Consider the following 20,350-nt stretch of genomic DNA (forward strand, 5'->3'; position numbering starts at 1 on the left):
GTAGGTCCTCAGCATAAAGGTACATCAAGAACAAGTCCTTTATGACTAGGCTATCTCTATTTCACATTCCTGTGGTAGGAAAAATGTTGTGCCACAAGTAAAGATATTTAATAGTGGCCTGCTTCCAAGGATTTTATTACCTACTTGTATTGTTTGAGCAATTAGATTCTCCCTTTTAGCCTTCTATTTAGTACAAAAACATTGCAAATGCAAGGAATGATATGAAGGAAATAAGGAAAGTCTTCCTTAAGACTTCTACCTGTAACTTTGCACAATATTTAACTTCACTTCTATATATAAGTTCGAGTTTAATATAAAGGAAGATTTTGGAAAATAATGGCCAAAAAGAAGCCAAAATGAACAGAACACTCTAGGAATAAACACAAATAAAGTACCTTGCCTTTTGATGCCAGTATCTGTCAGGAAGATGACTAATAAAATTACATCACAATCACGAAATATATGGGTTTTTATCCTTTCTGTTTCAGTGAGTGCACATCAGAAGGTTTACAGTGCAAGTTCGATGATAAAGGTAAGACAGCTAAGAACACTTATTTAGAAAATGCAGCATTGGATATTATCGTTTCATAGATGCCTGAACTGACAATAAACTTCTTCTGAATTACAGCCTGCAACTGCATTTATGAAGAGAAGAGCTATAAATATGATGAACTCGTCTATAACACCACAGATGGAACTGGATGGTGTTTCAGTGCAACATGCGATGTCAATGGAACAATAAGCAGAAACATCTTTAAATGTGACATTTTTACAACCCCATTTACATTTTCCACAAGTCAGCCCACAACTACTGCTTCAGGTATGCATGAATAATCTTTAAAATAACTCAAAAATCTCTGTAAGTGACTGAAAATTACCTGAAAGGGATGACCTTTTCATCAGTTAACAGTATATAATTTTACTTGAAACTGTTGACTTCTGCTGGAGCCACCAATTCACCTGGCAGCTTTAGTTGAAAAAGCAGACCACAGTCAAGGATGTAGAAATGAATTTAGCATTTCTTACAAACTCAGTCTCCTCTGTTTCACCCGGGTGTTCCCAAGGGAAAATATCGTAGAGCTTATTAATCACTGCATCCTGGAGAATCTTCTCATTTCCTTGCAAAAAAGATAAGCAGTTCTAGACCAGCTTCTGAAAACATGAAAGACAGTTGCTGCCATTTCTGAAATTACTGAGCATGTAAGTGCAAACTGAAGATAAGAAATTTAGTTTGAGGGAATGTTTAAACTATTTATAACTGTTCTTTGGAATCTTTCCTAATTGTGTTTAATACCCAAATCAACAGTTTCCTTCTATTCCTGGAGTACACTGCTACATCATTCCTGCAGTTAATTAATTATTGAGTAATTGTGAGAAATATATCCACAAAATTATACTACAGCAAGAACTAAATATTCAAATTTAAGTCTTCTATTAAGTAACATTTATATTGAGAAAGTAATATCTATTCCAAATTATTATCTTCATAACACCAAGAACATGAAAAGAAGTCTTATTAAAATACATAGAAAATACCTATTAGATTATATATTTCATACATAGTAGATGTGTATTCTCTGTTATAATGTACTATATATAAAATACATAAATGTCAAGTATATATTTTATATTTTATATTTATAAATATGTTACATATTGTAATATTGAACTAAGTAGAAAAATCATTAACTGGTAAAAATATTTTAAAGTCTGCATGGTTATGCAGTTAAGAGTAAATAAATACAGAGATAATACCAAGGAAAATAAAAACTCCTCTACTTACACCATAGCAAGTGTGAGATCTATTATCTAAGTAGTGACATACTGGGCAAAGGGTATCAGATTTCTTATATTTAGCTACAATTCCTTAATAGATGTTGACAAATGTACCTCTAGAATAATAATAGAGGCAAGATATCAAAACCTACTTTAGAAATTAAACTTGAAACTGCCAAAGCAAGCTCTTCAAAATTAAAAGTACTACATAACATAAAAAATTATTTACAACAAAAAAAAAGGTATGGAAGATGAATAATTTCTTCCTGGAACTCTCTTTAATAAGACCAGACTAGGCTTATGTTTCCTCCTTTAAATTACAGAAACGACAACTGCAACACCAGTGACAACTGTATGTGTGAAAAATGTCTGTGAGTGGTCAGAATGGTATGATTCCACTCAGCCTGAAGACAAAGAGGACGGCGGAGATAATGAAACATTTCAGAATCTCAAGGATAAAGGATACAGTGTATGTGCAAATCCAAGTGATGTTCAATGCAGAGCCAAAGAATATCCAGATACAGAAATTACCAACCTTAGCCAGACAATAGAGTGTAGTCAAAGCAGAGGATTAATATGCAAGAACCAGGACCAAGAATCTAAGCAGTGCTATAATTATGAAATCAGAGTATCATGCTGCAGATACATACCATGTTCAGAAATACAAACTACAACAACAACGACCACAAGAGAATTCACAACTAGTGCTGTAGAATCAACACCATTTACAGTACAGACAATGATAAAACCAACAACACAAAACCAAGAAAGTGAAGTAACTACAATACCACTGAGAGAAAGAACGACTCCTCTGACGGAAACCTCAGTAACACCAACGACATCGCAAGTCTCAACAACAGGTTACCAAATCACAACTACTACACCAGAAACCTCCACTGTGGAGACCCAAGCTCCATCATCAACCATTACCATCTCAACTCTCGCAGAATCAACACTAGAAACCACTCCTAGCACCAAAATAATCACCAGTACTACTGCCGTGCCAACACAAGGCACAACGGTCGTTACACCCACACCAAGAGTGCCTACCCCAGCTACCACTACTGCCAGCACTTCCACAACCACCATAGAAAGCACCCCTACATCTACAAAAAAAACTCTTCCAACTGTATTATCCACTGTTGCTATTCAAACAACATCACCCATTATGGCCTCCACTCCACATACTAAAATAAGAACCACCACTGCCACCACCGCTCTCCCCAGCACCACAGCCCCATCCACAGAAGGCACAACCATCATCGCTACCACCACCAGCACCTCTCCCCCTCAGAACGAAGGCACAACTAGCATCACCCCACCCACAACAACAGTGCCCACCCCAGCTACCACCACTGTCCGCATCTCCAATACCACAGACAACTGCGTGGTGGAGCACTGTGCCTGGACACAGTGGTTTAATGTGGACTCCCCTACTCCAGGCAGTGAAAATGGAGATACAGAGACTTTTGAAAGCATCCGAGCCGCTGGGTATGAGCTGTGTGACAAGCCACGAGACATCAAGTGCCGTGCCAAAGATTACCCCGACAGGATTGTGAAAATAATGGGACAGAAATTTGAGTGCAGCATTGACAGGGGGCTTGTGTGCAGAAATAAGGATCAGCCTCTCAAGTACCCCACATGCTTCGACTATGAGGTCTCGGTGCTGTGCTGTGACCGGAAAAACTGCCAGACCACAGTGCCACCACCAAGAACCACTGTAAGCACCTCCACTACCTACCTCCAAACAGAAAGCACCACAGTAGCAACCCAACCTGCAGCAACACCAACTGCTGCCACCACACTTCCACAGCCAGGAACAACAAAAGGAACCACCACCATCACCCCCAGACCATCAGTGCCCACCCCAGCCACAAGCACTGCCAGTACCACAAGGACTGGCGAGGGAAGCACCACAAGAGCCTCACGCACCCCTGCTCCAGGAGAAACCTCCACTGTGGCAACCCAGGCTCCAACATCTCCCACAACAACCTCCAAAGTTAAAATTAGAACCACCACTGCCACCACCGCTCTCCCCAGCCCCACAGCCCCATCCACAGAAGGCACAACCATCATCGCTACCACCACCAGCACCTCTCCCCCTCTGACTGAAGGTACAACCACCATCACCCCACCCACGACAACAGTGCCCACCCCAGCCACAAGTACTGCCAGTACCTCAAGGACTATCGAGGGAAGCACCACAAGAGCCTCACGCACCCCTGCTCCAGGAGAAACCTCCACTGTGGCAACCCAGGCTCCAACATCTCCCACAACAACCTCCAAAGTTAAAATTAGAACCACCACTGCCACCACCGCTCTCCCCAGCCCCACAGCCCCATCCACAGAAGGCACAACCATCATCGCTACCACCACCAGCACCTCTCCCCCTCTGACTGAAGGTACAACCACCATCACCCCACCCACGACAACAGTGCCCACCCTAGCCACAAGTACTGCCAGTACCTCAAGGACTATCGAGGGAAGCACCACAAGAGCCTCACGCACCCCTGCTCCAGGAGAAACCTCCACTGCGGCAACCCAGGCTCCAACATCTCCCACAACAACCTCCAAAGTTAAAATTAGAACCACCACTGCCACCACTGCTCTCCCCAGCCCCACAGCCCCATCCACAGAAGGCACAACCATTATCGCTACCACCACAAGGACCTCTCCCCCTCTGACTGAAGGTACAACCACCATCACCCCACCCATGACAACAGTGCCCACCCCAGCCACAAGTACTGCCAGTACCTCAAGGACTATCGAGGGAAGCACCACAAGAGCCTCACGCACCCCTGCTCCAGGAGAAACCTCCACTGCGGCAACCCAGGCTCCAACATCTCCCACAACAACCTCCAAAGTTAAAATTAGAACCACCACTGCCACCACCGCTCTCCCCAGCCCCACAGCCCCATCCACAGAAGGCACAACCATCATCGCTACCACCACAAGGACCTCTCCCCCTCTGACTGAAGGTACAACCACCATCACCCCACCCACGACAACAGTGCCCACCCTAGCCACAAGTACTGCCAGTACCTCAAGGACTATCGAGGGAAGCACCACAAGAGCCTCACGCACCCCTGCTCCAGGAGAAACCTCCACTGCGGCAACCCAGGCTCCAACATCTCCCACAACAACCTCCAAAGTTAAAATTAGAACCACCACTGCCACCACTGCTCTCCCCAGCCCCACAGCCCCATCCACAGAAGGCACAACCATTATCGCTACCACCACAAGGACCTCTCCCCCTCTGACTGAAGGTACAACCACCATCACCCCACCCATGACAACAGTGCCCACCCCAGCCACAAGTACTGCCAGTACCTCAAGGACTATCGAGGGAAGCACCACAAGAGCCTCACGCACCCCTGCTCCAGGAGAAACCTCCACTGCGGCAACCCAGGCTCCAACATCTCCCACAACAACCTCCAAAGTTAAAATTAGAACCACCACTGCCACCACTGCTCTCCCCAGCCCCACAGCCCCATCCACAGAAGGCACAACCATCATCGCTACCACCACAAGGACCTCTCCCCCTCAGAATGAAGGCACAACCACCATCACCCCACCCACAACAACAGTGCCCACCCCAGCCACAAGCACTGCCAGTACCTCAAGGACTACCGAGGGAAGCACCACAAGAGCCTCACGCACCCCTGCTCCAGGAGAAACCTCCACTGTGGCAACCCAGGCTCCAACATCTCCCACAACAACCTCCAAAGTTAAAATTAGAACCACCACTGCCACCACCGCTCTCCCCAGCCCCACAGCCCCATCCACAGAAGGCACAACCATCATCGCTACCACCACCAGCACCTCTCCCCCTCTGACTGAAGGTACAACCACCATCACCCCACCCACGACAACAGTGCCCACCCCAGCCACAAGTACTGCCAGTACCTCAAGGACTATCGAGGGAAGCACCACAAGAGCCTCACGCACCCCTGCTCCAGGAGAAACCTCCACTGCGGCAACCCAGGCTCCAACATCTCCCACAACAACCTCCAAAGTTAAAATTAGAACCACCACTGCCACCACCGCTCTCCCCAGCCCCACAGCCCCATCCACAGAAGGCACAACCATCATCGCTACCACCACAAGGACCTCTCCCCCTCTGACTGAAGGTACAACCACCATCACCCCACCCACGACAACAGTGCCCACCCCAGCCACAAGTACTGCCAGTACCTCAAGGACTATCGAGGGAAGCACCACAAGAGCCTCACGCACCCCTGCTCCAGGAGAAACCTCCACTGCGGCAACCCAGGCTCCAACATCTCCCACAACAACCTCCAAAGTTAAAATTAGAACCACCACTGCCACCACTGCTCTCCCCAGCCCCACAGCCCCATCCACAGAAGGCACAACCATTATCGCTACCACCACAAGGACCTCTCCCCCTCTGACTGAAGGTACAACCACCATCACCCCACCCATGACAACAGTGCCCACCCCAGCCACAAGTACTGCCAGTACCTCAAGGACTATCGAGGGAAGCACCACAAGAGCCTCACGCACCCCTGCTCCAGGAGAAACCTCCACTGCGGCAACCCAGGCTCCAACATCTCCCACAACAACCTCCAAAGTTAAAATTAGAACCACCACTGCCACCACTGCTCTCCCCAGCCCCACAGCCCCATCCACAGAAGGCACAACCATCATCGCTACCACCACAAGGACCTCTCCCCCTCAGAATGAAGGCACAACCACCATCACCCCACCCACAACAACAGTGCCCACCCCAGCCACAAGCACTGCCAGTACCTCAAGGACTATCGAGGGAAGCACCACAAGAGCCTCACGCACCCCTGCTCCAGGAGAAACCTCCACTGTGGCAACCCAGGCTCCAACATCTCCCACAACAACCTCCAAAGTTAAAATTAGAACCACCACTGCCACCACCGCTCTCCCCAGCCCCACAGCCCCATCCACAGAAGGCACAACCATCATCGCTACCACCACAAGGACCTCTCCCCCTCTGACTGAAGGTACAACCACCATCACCCCACCCATGACAACAGTGCCCACCCCAGCCACAAGTACTGCCAGTACCTCAAGGACTATCGAGGGAAGCACCACAAGAGCCTCACGCACCCCTGCTCCAGGAGAAACCTCCACTGCGGCAACCCAGGCTCCAACATCTCCCACAACAACCTCCAAAGTTAAAATTAGAACCACCACTGCCACCACTGCTCTCCCCAGCCCCACAGCCCCATCCACAGAAGGCACAACCATCATCGCTACCACCACAAGGACCTCTCCCCCTCTGACTGAAGGTACAACCACCATCACCCCACCCACGACAACAGTGCCCACCCCAGCCACAAGTACTGCCAGTACCTCAAGGACTATCGAGGGAAGCACCACAAGAGCCTCACGCACCCCTGCTCCAGGAGAAACCTCCACTGCGGCAACCCAGGCTCCAACATCTCCCACAACAACCTCCAAAGTTAAAATTAGAACCACCACTGCCACCACCGCTCTCCCCAGCCCCACAGCCCCATCCACAGAAGGCACAACCATCATCGCTACCACCACCAGCACCTCTCCCCCTCTGACTGAAGGTACAACCACCATCACCCCACCCACGACAACAGTGCCCACCCCAGCCACAAGCATAGCCAGTACCACAAGGACTATCGAGGGAAGCACCACAAGAGCCTCACGCACCCCTGCTCCAGGAGAAACCTCCACTGTGGCAACCCAGGCTCCAACATCTCCCACAACAACCTCCAAAGTTAAAATTAGAACCACCACTGCCACCACCGCTCTCCCCAGCCCCACAGCCCCATCCACAGAAGGCACAACCATCATCGCTACCACCACAAGGACCTCTCCCCCTCTGACTGAAGGTACAACCACCATCACCCCACCCACGACAACAGTGCCCACCCCAGCCACAAGTACTGCCAGTACCACAAGGACTATCGAGGGAAGCACCACAAGAGCCTCACGCACCCCTGCTCCAGGAGAAACCTCCACTGCGGCAACCCAGGCTCCAACATCTCCCACAACAACCTCCAAAGTTAAAATTAGAACCACCACTGCCACCACCGCTCTCCCCAGCCCCACAGCCCCATCCACAGAAGGCACAACCATCATCGCTACCACCACAAGGACCTCTCCCCCTCTGACTGAAGGTACAACCACCATCACCCCACCCATGACAACAGTGCCCACCCCAGCCACAAGTACTGCCAGTACCTCAAGGACTATCGAGGGAAGCACCACAAGAGCCTCACGCACCCCTGCTCCAGGAGAAACCTCCACTGCGGCAACCCAGGCTCCAACATCTCCCACAACAACCTCCAAAGTTAAAATTAGAACCACCACTGCCACCACCGCTCTCCCCAGCACCACAGCCCCATCCACAGAAGGCACAACCATCATCGCTACCACCACCAGCACCTCTCCCCCTCAGAACGAAGGCACAACTAGCATCACCCCACCCACAACAACAGTGCCCACCCCAGCTACCACCACTGTCCGCATCTCCAATACCACAGACAACTGCGTGGTGGAGCACTGTGCCTGGACACAGTGGTTTAATGTGGACTCCCCTACTCCAGGCAGTGAAAATGGAGATACAGAGACTTTTGAAAGCATCCGAGCCGCTGGGTATGAGCTGTGTGACAAGCCACGAGACATCAAGTGCCATGCCAAAGATTACCCCGACAGGATTGTGAAAATAATGGGACAGAAATTTGAGTGCAGCATTGACAGGGGGCTTGTGTGCAGAAATAAGGATCAGCCTCTCAAGTACCCCACATGCTTCGACTATGAGGTCTCGGTGCTGTGCTGTGACAGGAAAAACTGCCAGACCACAGTGCCACCACCAAGAACCACTGTAAGCACCTCCACTACCTACCTCCAAACAGAAAGCACCACAGTAGCAACCCAACCTGCAGCAACACCAACTGCTGCCACCACACTTCCACAGCCAGGAACAACAAAAGGAACCACCACCATCACCCCCAGACCATCAGTGCCCACCTCAGCCACAAGCACTGCCAGTACCACAAGGACTGGCGAGGGAAGCACCACAAGAGCCTCACGCACCCCTGCTCCAGGAGAAACCTCCACTGTGGCAACCCAGGCTCCAACATCTCCCACAACAACCTCCAAAGTTAAAATTAGAACCACCACTGCCACCACCGCTCTCCCCAGCCCCACAGCCCCATCCACAGAAGGCACAACCATCATCACTACCACCACCAGCACCTCTCCCCCTCTGACTGAAGGTACAACCACCATCACCCCACCCACGACAACAGTGCCCACCCCAGCCACAAGCACAGCCAGTACCACAAGAACTACCGAGGGAAGCACCACAAGAGCCTCACCCACCCCTGCTCCAGGAGAAACCTCCACTGCGGCAACCCAGGCTCCAACATCTCCCACAACAACCTCCAAAGTTAAAATTAGAACCACCACTGCCACCACCGCTCTCCCCAGCCCCACAGCCCCATCCACAGAAGGCACAACCATCATCACTACCACCACAAGGACCTCTCCCCCTCTGACTGAAGGTACAACCACCATCACCCCACCCACGACAACAGTGCCCACCCCAGCCACAAGCACAGCCAGTACCACAAGAACTACCAAGGGAAGCACCACAAGAGCATCACCCACCCCTGCTCCAGGAGAAACCTCCACTGCGGCAACCCAGGCTCCAACATCTCCCACAACAACCTCCAAAGTTAAAATTAGAACCACCACTGCCACCACTGCTCTCCCCAGCCCCACAGCCCCATCCACAGAAGGCACAACCATCATCGCTACCACCACCAGCACCTCTCCCCCTCTGACTGAAGGTACAACCACCATCACCCCACCCACGGCAACAGTGCCCACCCCAGCCACAAGTACTGCCAGTACCTCAAGGACTATCGAGGGAAGCACCACAAGAGCCTCACGCACCCCTGCTCCAGGAGAAACCTCCACTGCGGCAACCCAGGCTCCAACATCTCCCACAACAACCTCCAAAGTTAAAATTAGAACCACCACTGCCACCACCGCTCTCCCCAGCCCCACAGCCCCATCCACAGAAGGCACAACCATCATCGCTACCACCACCAGCACCTCTCCCCCTCAGAACGAAGGCACAACTAGCATCACCCCACCCACAACAACAGTGCCCACCCCAGCTACCACCACTGTCCGCATCTCCAATACCACAGACAACTGCGTGGTGGAGCACTGTGCCTGGACACAGTGGTTTAATGTGGACTCCCCTACTCCAGGCAGTGAAAATGGAGATACAGAGACTTTTGAAAGCATCCGAGCCGCTGGGTATGAGCTGTGTGACAAGCCACGAGACATCAAGTGCCGTGCCAAAGATTACCCCGACAGGATTGTGAAAATAATGGGACAGAAATTTGAGTGCAGCATTGACAGGGGGCTTGTGTGCAGAAATAAGGATCAGCCCCTCAAGTACCCCACATGCTTCGACTATGAGGTCTCAGTGCTGTGCTGTGACCGGAAAAACTGCCAGACCACAGTGCCACCACCAGGAACCACTGTAAGCACCTCCACTACCTACCTCCAAACAGAAAGCACCACAGTAGCAACCCAACCTGCAGCAACACCAACTGCTGCCACCACACTTCCACAGCCAGGAACAACAAAAGGAACCACCACCATCACCCCCAGACCATCAGTGCCCACCCCAGCCACAAGCACTGCCAGTACCACAAGGACTGGCGAGGGAAGCACCACAAGAGCCTCACCCACCTCTGCTCCAGGAGAAACCTCCACTGTGGCAACCCAGGCTCCAACATCACCTACTTCTGCCTCCAGTTCACCCAAAATAAAATTAAGAACCACTACTGGCAGCACAGCTGTGCTCACTACCACTCTTCCTCAGCCTAGAAGTACCACAGGCACTACAGAAATTCTTACAACATCCTTTTCTTCTACTGTAGAAAAGATTGCTACCACGGTTTTATCCAGCACCACTGTCAGCCCAGGTATGTCACTGTCTACTTCTTGAAAGTTTACTATCAGCTTTTTCATTACAACAACATTCGTATCTTTTCTTCTGTTGCTTATTCCCCTAAACCAATCTGTGATGTCCTGATTCTGTGACCATTTATATTCCTTAAACAGATAAACCAATTTTTAATCAATCTGCCCCTCTGTTCCTAGTATTTATGTTTGATAGCTGGGTTAGCTTCATATTACTAATTCTTACTTCAACGGAGAAAGTTGAAACTTTTGAAAATTTTAGAGGTAAATCTCATAATATTTGCCAAAGGCCAGATACGTATAATGAAAAAATTTTTACAATCTCCACTTATGAATAGGTCAAGTATTTGAATGAAACAAAAATATTCACTTGGTTTGCCAGAATGTTGAAAAGACCTCTTGAATATGTTAAAATTATTAGTTCAAAATCCTTTGCCTGCAAACTAAATTATTACTTGTGCTCAACAGTAGCTTCAACTGGTACATCACAGTCAAGTCATGTTACAAGAAGCACTCCTGCAACCTTCAGTTCTTCCACCAGCACATCTTTTACATCCAGCAAAATAACTCCATGCTTTTGTCATGTGTTTGAAACTTTATTTTCTCCTGGTAAGTGTCTTACATTATGATTATAAAAAATTTCATGGCCAATATAAACCCTTAAGTCTCTATTCAATTAAACATAACCATTCAAAATCATCTAAACACAGAACTTTTTATACATGAATACATTTCATATTTTCACAATATTTTCTTGGTTTTTCTCCCTAAGTATTTTCATTCTTGTAATTTCTCCTCCAATTTTCATCTACAGGGGAAGTGGTTTACAACAGAACAGATAGAGCTGGCTGTAATTTTTATGCACTTTGCAATAAGGAATGTGAAATTGAGCCATTCCAGGGGCCATGTCCTTTCACAACACCTGTTCCTTCAGTTGCCTCCTCAACTACACCACAAGCTGCCTCACCAACCATAGCAACAACCCTCACAACTTCAGTAGAAAGAAACTGTACTGATGTGAATCCTCCACGAAAGGTGGTTCCTCTCCCTACTTTCTAATACACCACTGTTGCAAAACTAGATCAATTTTTAAAAGCCAATTCAAATCAACTTCTATGTATCTCAATGACAAATTTTGTCATGTAACAAATGACCTGATAGCACACAATTATTTAACCTGGCATTACCAGATTTTAAGCAATCCCTAGGTGGAAAAGCTCACTAAGATCATGGCAGAGACTTTGTCTTTTAATAAAAGTCATTTAAATTTCATAGAAATAAGTACACTAGCCATGAAATGTAAGATACCATTCTTTTTATGCAGAAGAAAATTCTGTGTTGTTCTCAGCATACCTGCTCTTAAATTGTGTCCTAAAATAACTCTAATCTGAATTTCCTACTGATTTTGAGAGTATATCTGAAGTTAAAACTGAACAACTAGGGTGAAGGAGTATTTAAGAATAAATAATTTACATATTTTCAGCCGGGAGAGGAGTGGATAAATGAATGCCAGAAGTGTGTCTGTGACTCCCTCACTGCTACTGTGCAATGCCAGCCGCTCCCATGCCAAACAGCTCAGCAAACAATTTGTGACCTAGGATTTATTTCCATGGCTGTACTACCACAGAAAGACCCATGTTGTCCCGAATTTGAATGCCGTAAGTATTAAAAACATATGTATAAATACCACACCATACACCCCAGTAAATTACATTTGCACTTCTCTTAATATCTAAGGAAGCTCTTCATGTACCACAGTAACAGCAAAACCTTCCTTAAGTTGTTCTGTCTCAGTGAACGCACAACAATTTTTGGCTAAATATGCATTAAAGCTTTGTTTTAAAAAAAATAATGCTATTTTCAATTAACTTCAATGAGAGAATGGGTGGGTGAGCAGAATAATATTTTGAACATTCACTGGTCTATGTAGCTCAATTATCTCTAGACCTGTAATCATAAATGTTATCAATGCATCTTTTTCATGTTAATAATGTAACATTATTAACACATGTAACACATTAACATTAGCCTAAATGTAACTAAACTAAGATGCATAAACATAAGAATAAGCCAGTAAAAAGCAAAACTACAAGACAAAGTAACAGGAAGCAATAATAGAAAGCGAATTGTAATCAATAACTTAACTGTCAGTGTATGAAAAGTAATAACTGTGCTCTCACCAGAAGCTCATGAAAATTTAAAAATCCTACAGTTATATTAATTTATTGATAAACATACATTTTTATATACATATATTTTATGTACATATACTTGTGCAAAAGAATAAAAAAAAAAAAGTACCCATAAATTATGCCTGAAAAAGAAAAGTCAAAACAAAGGAACAGGCAAGTTTGAAGCAGTTCTGTGAAAGACATAAATGGGTTCTGCCATGTTGTCAAATTTATATTACCACAGTAGGAATACCTTCTTCCACAGAGTCAATCTTCCGTACAAGCCATGTTCTGAAAGGTCATAAAGAATCAATAACTGAAGCATCTTTGGACTCCTAGGGTTCAGAGAAAACAACTAATTTAATTTGAACTGAACCAGATATTGAAAGGGCAAAAAAGGGATTTTTCAGGCATAGCTTGAGTTTGAAGCCATTCCTCTCCAACTCTTCCAGCTAGTTTTAATGATGAAACTTTATTTAAACATTCAACTACACTACATATGATGTCTAAGCATGTAGGGGGATTGAATGAAAGTTTTCCGTACTCTCTGTGTTACTAAAAAAACCTGAAAACATCTTGACTTCTCAGGAAGTCTCACAATTTAAGTTATTCTGGAATTAATTTTTTGTTTTGTTTTTCAGAACCAATACCTGGTGTCTGTGTGATTAACGGAACACTGCACACGGTGAGAATGATACAGCAGTATATTGCTGGAATTGAAAAGTACATCCTTTCTACCAAAATAAGTCTTCGAGAAAGTTCTTTTCCCAGTACATGTTTTTTGGGGTTTGGGGTTTTTTTTTCTCTCTAGCCCTTAACTGGAAGTTGTTTGGGTATTTTAATGTCAAAATCAAATTTGTCACAGAAGTGCTCCTCAATATGTAACATAAAAAATGAATGTACCATTTTTAGTGATGTACTTTCTTTTTAAGCTTCCTCCCACTTCTGTAATTAATGACTTTTCCAGACAGTTTGATGAATAGCCCAAACTCAATTGCTCTTTGAAATAAGCCCAGAGAACCTTAAAAAAACAAAGCGAACATTTTTTATTTAATTAATACCTAAACCTTTTTGCTAAAATTGGTACTTAGGTCATTAACTCATAATTTTAATATTAGTGCTGGAGCCTTTGGGGATATACTTCAGAAAGACTAAAATCCGTATGTAAATGTATATCTCTGCTTATGTATCTGCATATATAAAGGCTTATTTTAATTTCTGTTTTTAAATCATAATTGTTTTACAACCACTGAACATAACTTATAGAGAAAAAATATTCTTAAATGGAGCGGGTAAAATAACTAGACAGTACAAACCCATCTTAATTTCATTAATTTACTGCTCCCTTTTTACATTGCTTCATTTAGTTTCCTCTTAATATGAGCTTTCCTGCAAGGCATGAAGCCAAAAAACTCTGTGTTCAAAGAGAATTTGAGAACTCAGTCATACTTGCATTTCAGCAACCTTAGTGGTTCTCAGCAATGCTTTCAACTCTGCCTTTATATTATATAGAAAGTGTTGGCATTTGAATGTTTTTTGGGGTTTTTTTTCTGTCTTACAGGTTGGAAAGCCAGTACTAATCGATTCATGTAAGAAGTGTACCTGCAGTTCTGAGAAAGACCCAGAGACTAACACAAACATTATCCATTGTGAAACAGCTCCGTGTGACACCTCTTGCCCGCTGGTGAGTTCAGGTTCTCTAGGCTGCCAGTCAGCTACAGCAAGACCAGAATTCTCCATCACCAACTAAACATACTTTCCTCTTCCTCTCTTTCCGAGTAGGGTTACCAATACATGACTGAGGAAGGAGAGTGCTGCGGGAAGTGTATTGAAGTAGCTTGCAAAGTCAAACTCAGTAACCACACTGTTCAAGAGTTCAAGGTAAGTATTCCTTTCATTTTCAGACCTCTCTGTTAGCCCATGCAAGTTAGAACAGCTAGGAGTCAGCTCATGTCCCTTACTAGTAAAGATAAAATACTGAAATTACTCTGAAAAACAATGTATCAGTTTTCTGAGTTGAACATTATTTGGAATCAAATTCTTGATTTTTGTGGCTAATGGAGCAATGGTTTCTAATTTATGGTCTAAGTGTTCAGAGCCAGGATTTAAACTTTCAAGCTAGGTACAGTTTGCAGAACTTCATTTTTGCCACTTGAAAGAAGTTCAGAAGCATCTGAGAATCTTTGAGGAGTGAGAACTTAATTAGCTCTGATTTACTCGATCACAATGAAAAAAAAAAAAACTTTTGCTTTTCTTATAAAATTTTAGGTTAATGAGATCCTGCCACTCGATCAATGCAGCCATTACAAATGTGAAAAAATTGAAGATCAGTTTGTTGCAGTCCAAATTAAAAAAGTATGCCCTGAGTACGACCCCGGAGAGTGCGATCCTGTAAGTTGTAATCAATTTTTCATTGACTGAATTCAGTTTAAATGAACAAGAAGGGACAAGAAAGAATACAACAAGTCACTTTCACTGAAGTTGCAGGAATGTCTTAAGAATGAAACTAGGCTTGCTCTGTGATTAATAATAAGAAAAGCATAGTATTTTTTTATGAGGCTACAAAGATTCAAGACTCCCATGGTGAGGACAGTAAGTCATCCATTGTTTCATTCAGGATTCATCACAGAGAAGCCTTCTGCCCAGTCTCAGTACTGCTAACTCATATTCTTACTCATGATTGTAATCTGTGCACTAATACAAATCCTTCTTTACTTTTACAAAGGATGAAGCAGAGACTACTCCTGATGGCTGCTGCAAAATATGTAAACGTAAGTAATGCTGTGTTTATGTGTTCTGCCGGAAGAGCACTCTGTTCAACTTGTAACTATCTTTGAGTGGATGGATGGATGCTTCACTCACCCTGTTTTCACATAGTCTATTAAGGAAGACCCTGTGTTTCACTATTTATTCAAAAGAAAAATGCAATTTTTTTTTCCTGATACTGAATACCACAAATCAAACCAGCAATGCTCAGGCCTCTGCATTACCTTCCAACGGCACTTTACAGCTGAAATCAAAGAATAATCTGACAACTCCATATAAATTACACGGTACCCACCCCACCACATACTGTAGATTCTCAGTAATCAGACATCAAGCACTTTCAAACTGGTTTAGCATTCCTTTAGTTCTGAACTAGAGAACTGAAATATATTTTCTCTCCTCCCCTCTTTTTATGAAGCTAAAAACTGCAGGCCTTACAGCAAGAAAACTGTGATACATCATGCTGACTGTGAGTCTTCTGAACCTGTTGAGCTGTCATATTGTGAAGGAACTTGTCCTGGCTCCTCAGTGTAAGTTCTAAAAATTAATTTAACATCTCTATGGCTTCCTTTATACTGGTCTATCATGTTAATTTATCACCCAAGGGTACTGAGAGAGCTGGAGAAAATGCTCACCAAGCCACTTTCAATCATTTGTCAGCAATCTGGTAAACCATGGAGGTCCTGGTTGACTGGAGGTCAGCAAATGAGATGCCCATCTAAAAGAAAGGTTGGAGAGATGATCCAGGGAACTACAGGCCTGTCAGCCTGACCTTGGTGCCAGGGAAGGACACGGAGCAGATTACCTTGAGTGTGATCACAGAGTACATACAGGGTAAACAGGGGATCAGGCCCAGCTAGCATGGGTTGGGGAAAGGCAGCTGCTGCTTGACCAACCTGATCTCCTATGACAGGGTGACTCACTTAGGGGATGAGGAAAAGACTGTGGATATTGTCTACCCGGACTTTTGGAAAGCCTTTCACAGCATTTCCCACAGCATACTCCTGGAAAAGCTGGGAGCTCATAGCTTGGACAGGTGACCTGTTCACTGTGTGAAAAACTGGCTGGATGGCCAGGCCCAGAGAGCAGTGTTGAGTGGAATTACCTCCAGCTGGGGGCCAGTCACCAGTGGTGCTCCCTGGGGCCCAGTATTGCAGCCAGTCCTGTTTTGTCTCTTTATCAATGATCTGGACAAGGGGATCAAGTGCTCCTTCAGTGAATTTGCAAGTAGCACCAAGATGGGTGTTAGTGTTGATCTGCTGGAGGGCAGGAAGGCTCTGTGGAGGGATCTGGACAGGTTGGATTGATGGGCCGAGGCCAATTGTATGAGGTTTAATTAGGCCAAATGCTGGGCCCTTTGGTCACAACCCCAGACAGTGATACAGGCTGGGGCAGAGGGACTGGGAAGGTGCCCAGCACAACATCACCTGGGGGTGCTGATGACAGCAGCTGAACATGAGCCAGCAATGCCCATCTGGCCAAAACCAGGAGCATCCTGGGCTGTATCAGCAATTGTGTGGCCAGCAGGACCAGGACAATAACCTGAATGTGGCCCTGTGAGGCCACACCTTGAGTCCTGTGTTTAGTTCTGGGCCTCCCACTGAAAGAAAGACATTGAGGTGCTGGAGCATGTCCGGAGAAGGGCAGCAGTGCTGGGGAAGGGCCTGGAGCACAAGTCTTGAAGACTAGATGAAGGAGTGGGAGGCGTTTAACATGGAGAAAAGGAGGCTCAGGGGAGACCTTCATGCTCTACAACTGCCTCAAAGGAGGATGTAGTGAGGTGGGGGTTGATCTCTTCTCCCAGGTACCAAGTGACAGGGTGAGAGGAAATGGCTTCAGGTTGCACCAGGAGGGGTTTAGATTGGATATTAGGAAATATTTCTTCACTTTAATGGTTGTCAAGCACTGGAGCAGTTGCCCAGGGAAGCAGTTGAGTCACCATCCCTGCAAGTATTTAAAAGATATGCAGGTGTGGCACTTAAGAGATATGGTTTAGTGGTGGATTTTAATGCTTAGACTTCTGCACTCTGTCTAAACTGCTTCCAGAAAGCAAGCAAGCAGGAGGAGGTACTGGCATAGGAGACCCTCCAGTGAGGGGAACAGAAGTCCAAGTTCCTGGCAAGGCCCACTTCTTAGGGAAGTCTTCTGCTTCCCTGAGGCCTGGGTTAGAGATGTGATGAGGAAACTTTCAGATCTCGTACAGCCCTTAGATTATTACCCATTATTGCTTTCTCATGTAGGCAACGATGAAGTTTGAAATATGAAGGCCAGGGATGATCAGAAGGGATTTCAGGGCCTTGGGACACCTGGTTACCATGGGAGCAGGAGCATGAGTAGTGTTCTCCTTTATCCTTCCAGTTGCAGGGAATGGTGATGGAAGAAACAAGAAGAACCAACAGATCAATACTGGTGGCAACAGCTGGGGTACACCTGTCTTAAATGGAGAAAAGGCTCTTTGTACAGGGGTGCAGTGCTCATTGAAAGAGCTTTTGCAGTGCTGGGTTAATGCTTAGATCTGAAAGGTCTGTTCTAACCTACGTGATTCTGTGATCACAGAATAGCAATGAAGTTAATGTGTTTATATGATTCCACTAAATTGAATCAGATTCAATGGAAGCAAGAAAAGTTCCACTGTTGAAGACAGAGGTAACAAAAATCACACTCATAAGTGCAAACGAGATGGAGGAAAAGAGAATGTAAAAAAAAAAAAAAAAAAAAACCAAAACCAAACCAAACCCTTGCAAAACAAAAATCACTGAGGGGGTTCTGTCAGTTTTTACTGACATGCATTTCTTTTTTCCTGGTGGAACACAGGTACTCTGTTGAAGCAAACCAGATGGAACACACGTGTGGTTGCTGCCAGGAACTCAGAACCCAAACAAGAGAGGTGACCCTGACTTGCCGAAATGGAACCAGCATAAATTATAACTATCTCTACGTGGAAAACTGCCACTGTGTGAACGCTTGCTCTTCAGAAACCTCTGCAGAAAGTGACTCCCAAATTCAACAATCTGTAAAATATGGCTCCCAACTGCAACAGGCTGTATCAATTGGTTCCCAATGGCAACTCAGCTGAAGATACGATCATTGGAAAAAGAAAGCAGAGACCCTAGGAAAGCTGGAATGATGTCTTCCCCAGAGTAACTTGTGCTCCTTCTTTAACATTCTTTTTTCATTTCTTACTTGTAAAAATAATTAAAAACCAGTCAATTAAATTGTAGTGTTTGGGGTTTTTTTTAAAGTGTTACAGTATTGAAGAGTAAAAACAGATGACTGTGCAAAATACCCTGTGTAACTTAGAGAAATATGCAAACAGATACTTGATCACAAATCCTGTATTTGAGGTAAAAAAGAATTAAGGGATCTAAAAAATAAAGCAAGAAACCACTGCAGCTACATTGCACTTCTTGATCCTAGGGGAAGCTTTATTGCATATACTTTTTATAGACATAATGGTCCTAACACATCTCAGTGACAGGGACAAAGCTGTTTTATTTGATCAATAAAACTTTCAGTACTTTTCAATTACAGTGACTGTCCAATACCCATCTTCATTATCTAAATGACAGAGAATCCAATGAATGCCATCAGAAGTTTTCTGACTCAGAAGGGTACATTCTCTAGCAGGATTTGGGAATACAGCTCTCTTCCTGGACTAGGTAAAATTCCCTCACCCATGTTCAGATAGCTCTTCCCACTACCATAAGAGGTACAAAGATGAAAAAACCCCTCTTACTTGCTCACTTCCAGCTCCTTTAGTTTGTTCCTCATACTGTGTGCATTGTACGTATTTCAAATGTGCTCCAGCATACTCACACATCATGGAGCAATGTGAAGGATCTTGCTGCCACTCCATCCCTCAAACACTGCTGTGTGGCCACCAGGCTTACGTCCAGCAAGCCTGGGTTTAGCCCTTTTCCCCTTCAATCCATTTTAAAGCTCTTTCAATGAGCACTGCACCCCTGTACAAAGAGCCTTTTCTCCATTTAAGACAGGTGTACCCCAGCTGTTGCCACCAGTATTGATCTGTTGGTTCTTCTTGTTTCTTCCATCACCATTCCCTGCAACTGGAAGGATAAAGGAGAACACTACTCATGCTCCTGCTCCCATGGTAACCAGGTGTCCCAAGGCCCTGAAATCCCTTCTGATCATCCCTGGCCTTCATATTTCAAACTTCATCGTTGCCTACATGAGAAAGCAATAATGGGTAATAATCTAAGGGCTGTACGAGATCTGAAAGTTTCCTCATCACATCTCTAACCCAGGCCTCAGGGAAGCAGAAGACTTCCCTAAGAAGTGGGCCTTGCCAGGAACTTGGACTTCTGTTCCCCTCACTGGAGGGTCTCCTATGCCAGTACCTCCTCCTGCTTGCTTGCTTTCTGGAAGCAGTTTAGACAGAGTGCAGAAGGGAACTTAACTTTGGTGAGTTCCAACACAGATGAACCACTGTCCTCAAGGTTTGGTTTCCACTCGCAGAGCCTTGTACCTGTTACACAAGGGCACCCGGGAATGTGAGGTAGTCACAGAGCAGTGTCCCGGCTGTACCAGGCAGGAATTTGGCACCATTCCCCCCATTACGTACTCTTTTACAACTACTTAAGAGAACAATTTTAAAAATAGCATTAAGCATTTCAAATCAACCTGAATACTCCACATTCAGC

At 45.4% G+C, this 20,350-nt stretch overlaps 1 protein-coding gene across 1 annotated transcript in view; it reads left to right on the plus strand.

The window, feature by feature from the left end:
• The window catches only part of LOC125327683 (mucin-5AC-like), a 42,939-nt gene extending 24,030 nt beyond the window's left edge, over positions 1–18,909 (plus strand). The window contains 14 exon segments of the mRNA XM_048307471.1: positions 489–532; positions 629–796; positions 2,073–3,496; positions 3,590–10,754; positions 11,221–11,361; positions 11,567–11,787; positions 12,236–12,410; positions 13,565–13,608; positions 14,485–14,607; positions 14,706–14,804; positions 15,192–15,314; positions 15,649–15,694; positions 16,108–16,219; positions 18,504–18,909. Of these exon segments, the coding sequence (XP_048163428.1) occupies positions 489–532; positions 629–796; positions 2,073–3,496; positions 3,590–10,754; positions 11,221–11,361; positions 11,567–11,787; positions 12,236–12,410; positions 13,565–13,608; positions 14,485–14,607; positions 14,706–14,804; positions 15,192–15,314; positions 15,649–15,694; positions 16,108–16,219; positions 18,504–18,765 (10,147 nt within the window). The 3' untranslated portion in view covers positions 18,766–18,909.
• The last annotated feature ends 1,441 nt before the right edge of the window (positions 18,910–20,350 follow it).

This window comes from Corvus hawaiiensis, chromosome 6 (genome assembly GCF_020740725.1).
Source record: "Corvus hawaiiensis isolate bCorHaw1 chromosome 6, bCorHaw1.pri.cur, whole genome shotgun sequence".
NCBI lineage: Eukaryota > Metazoa > Chordata > Aves > Passeriformes > Corvidae > Corvus > Corvus hawaiiensis.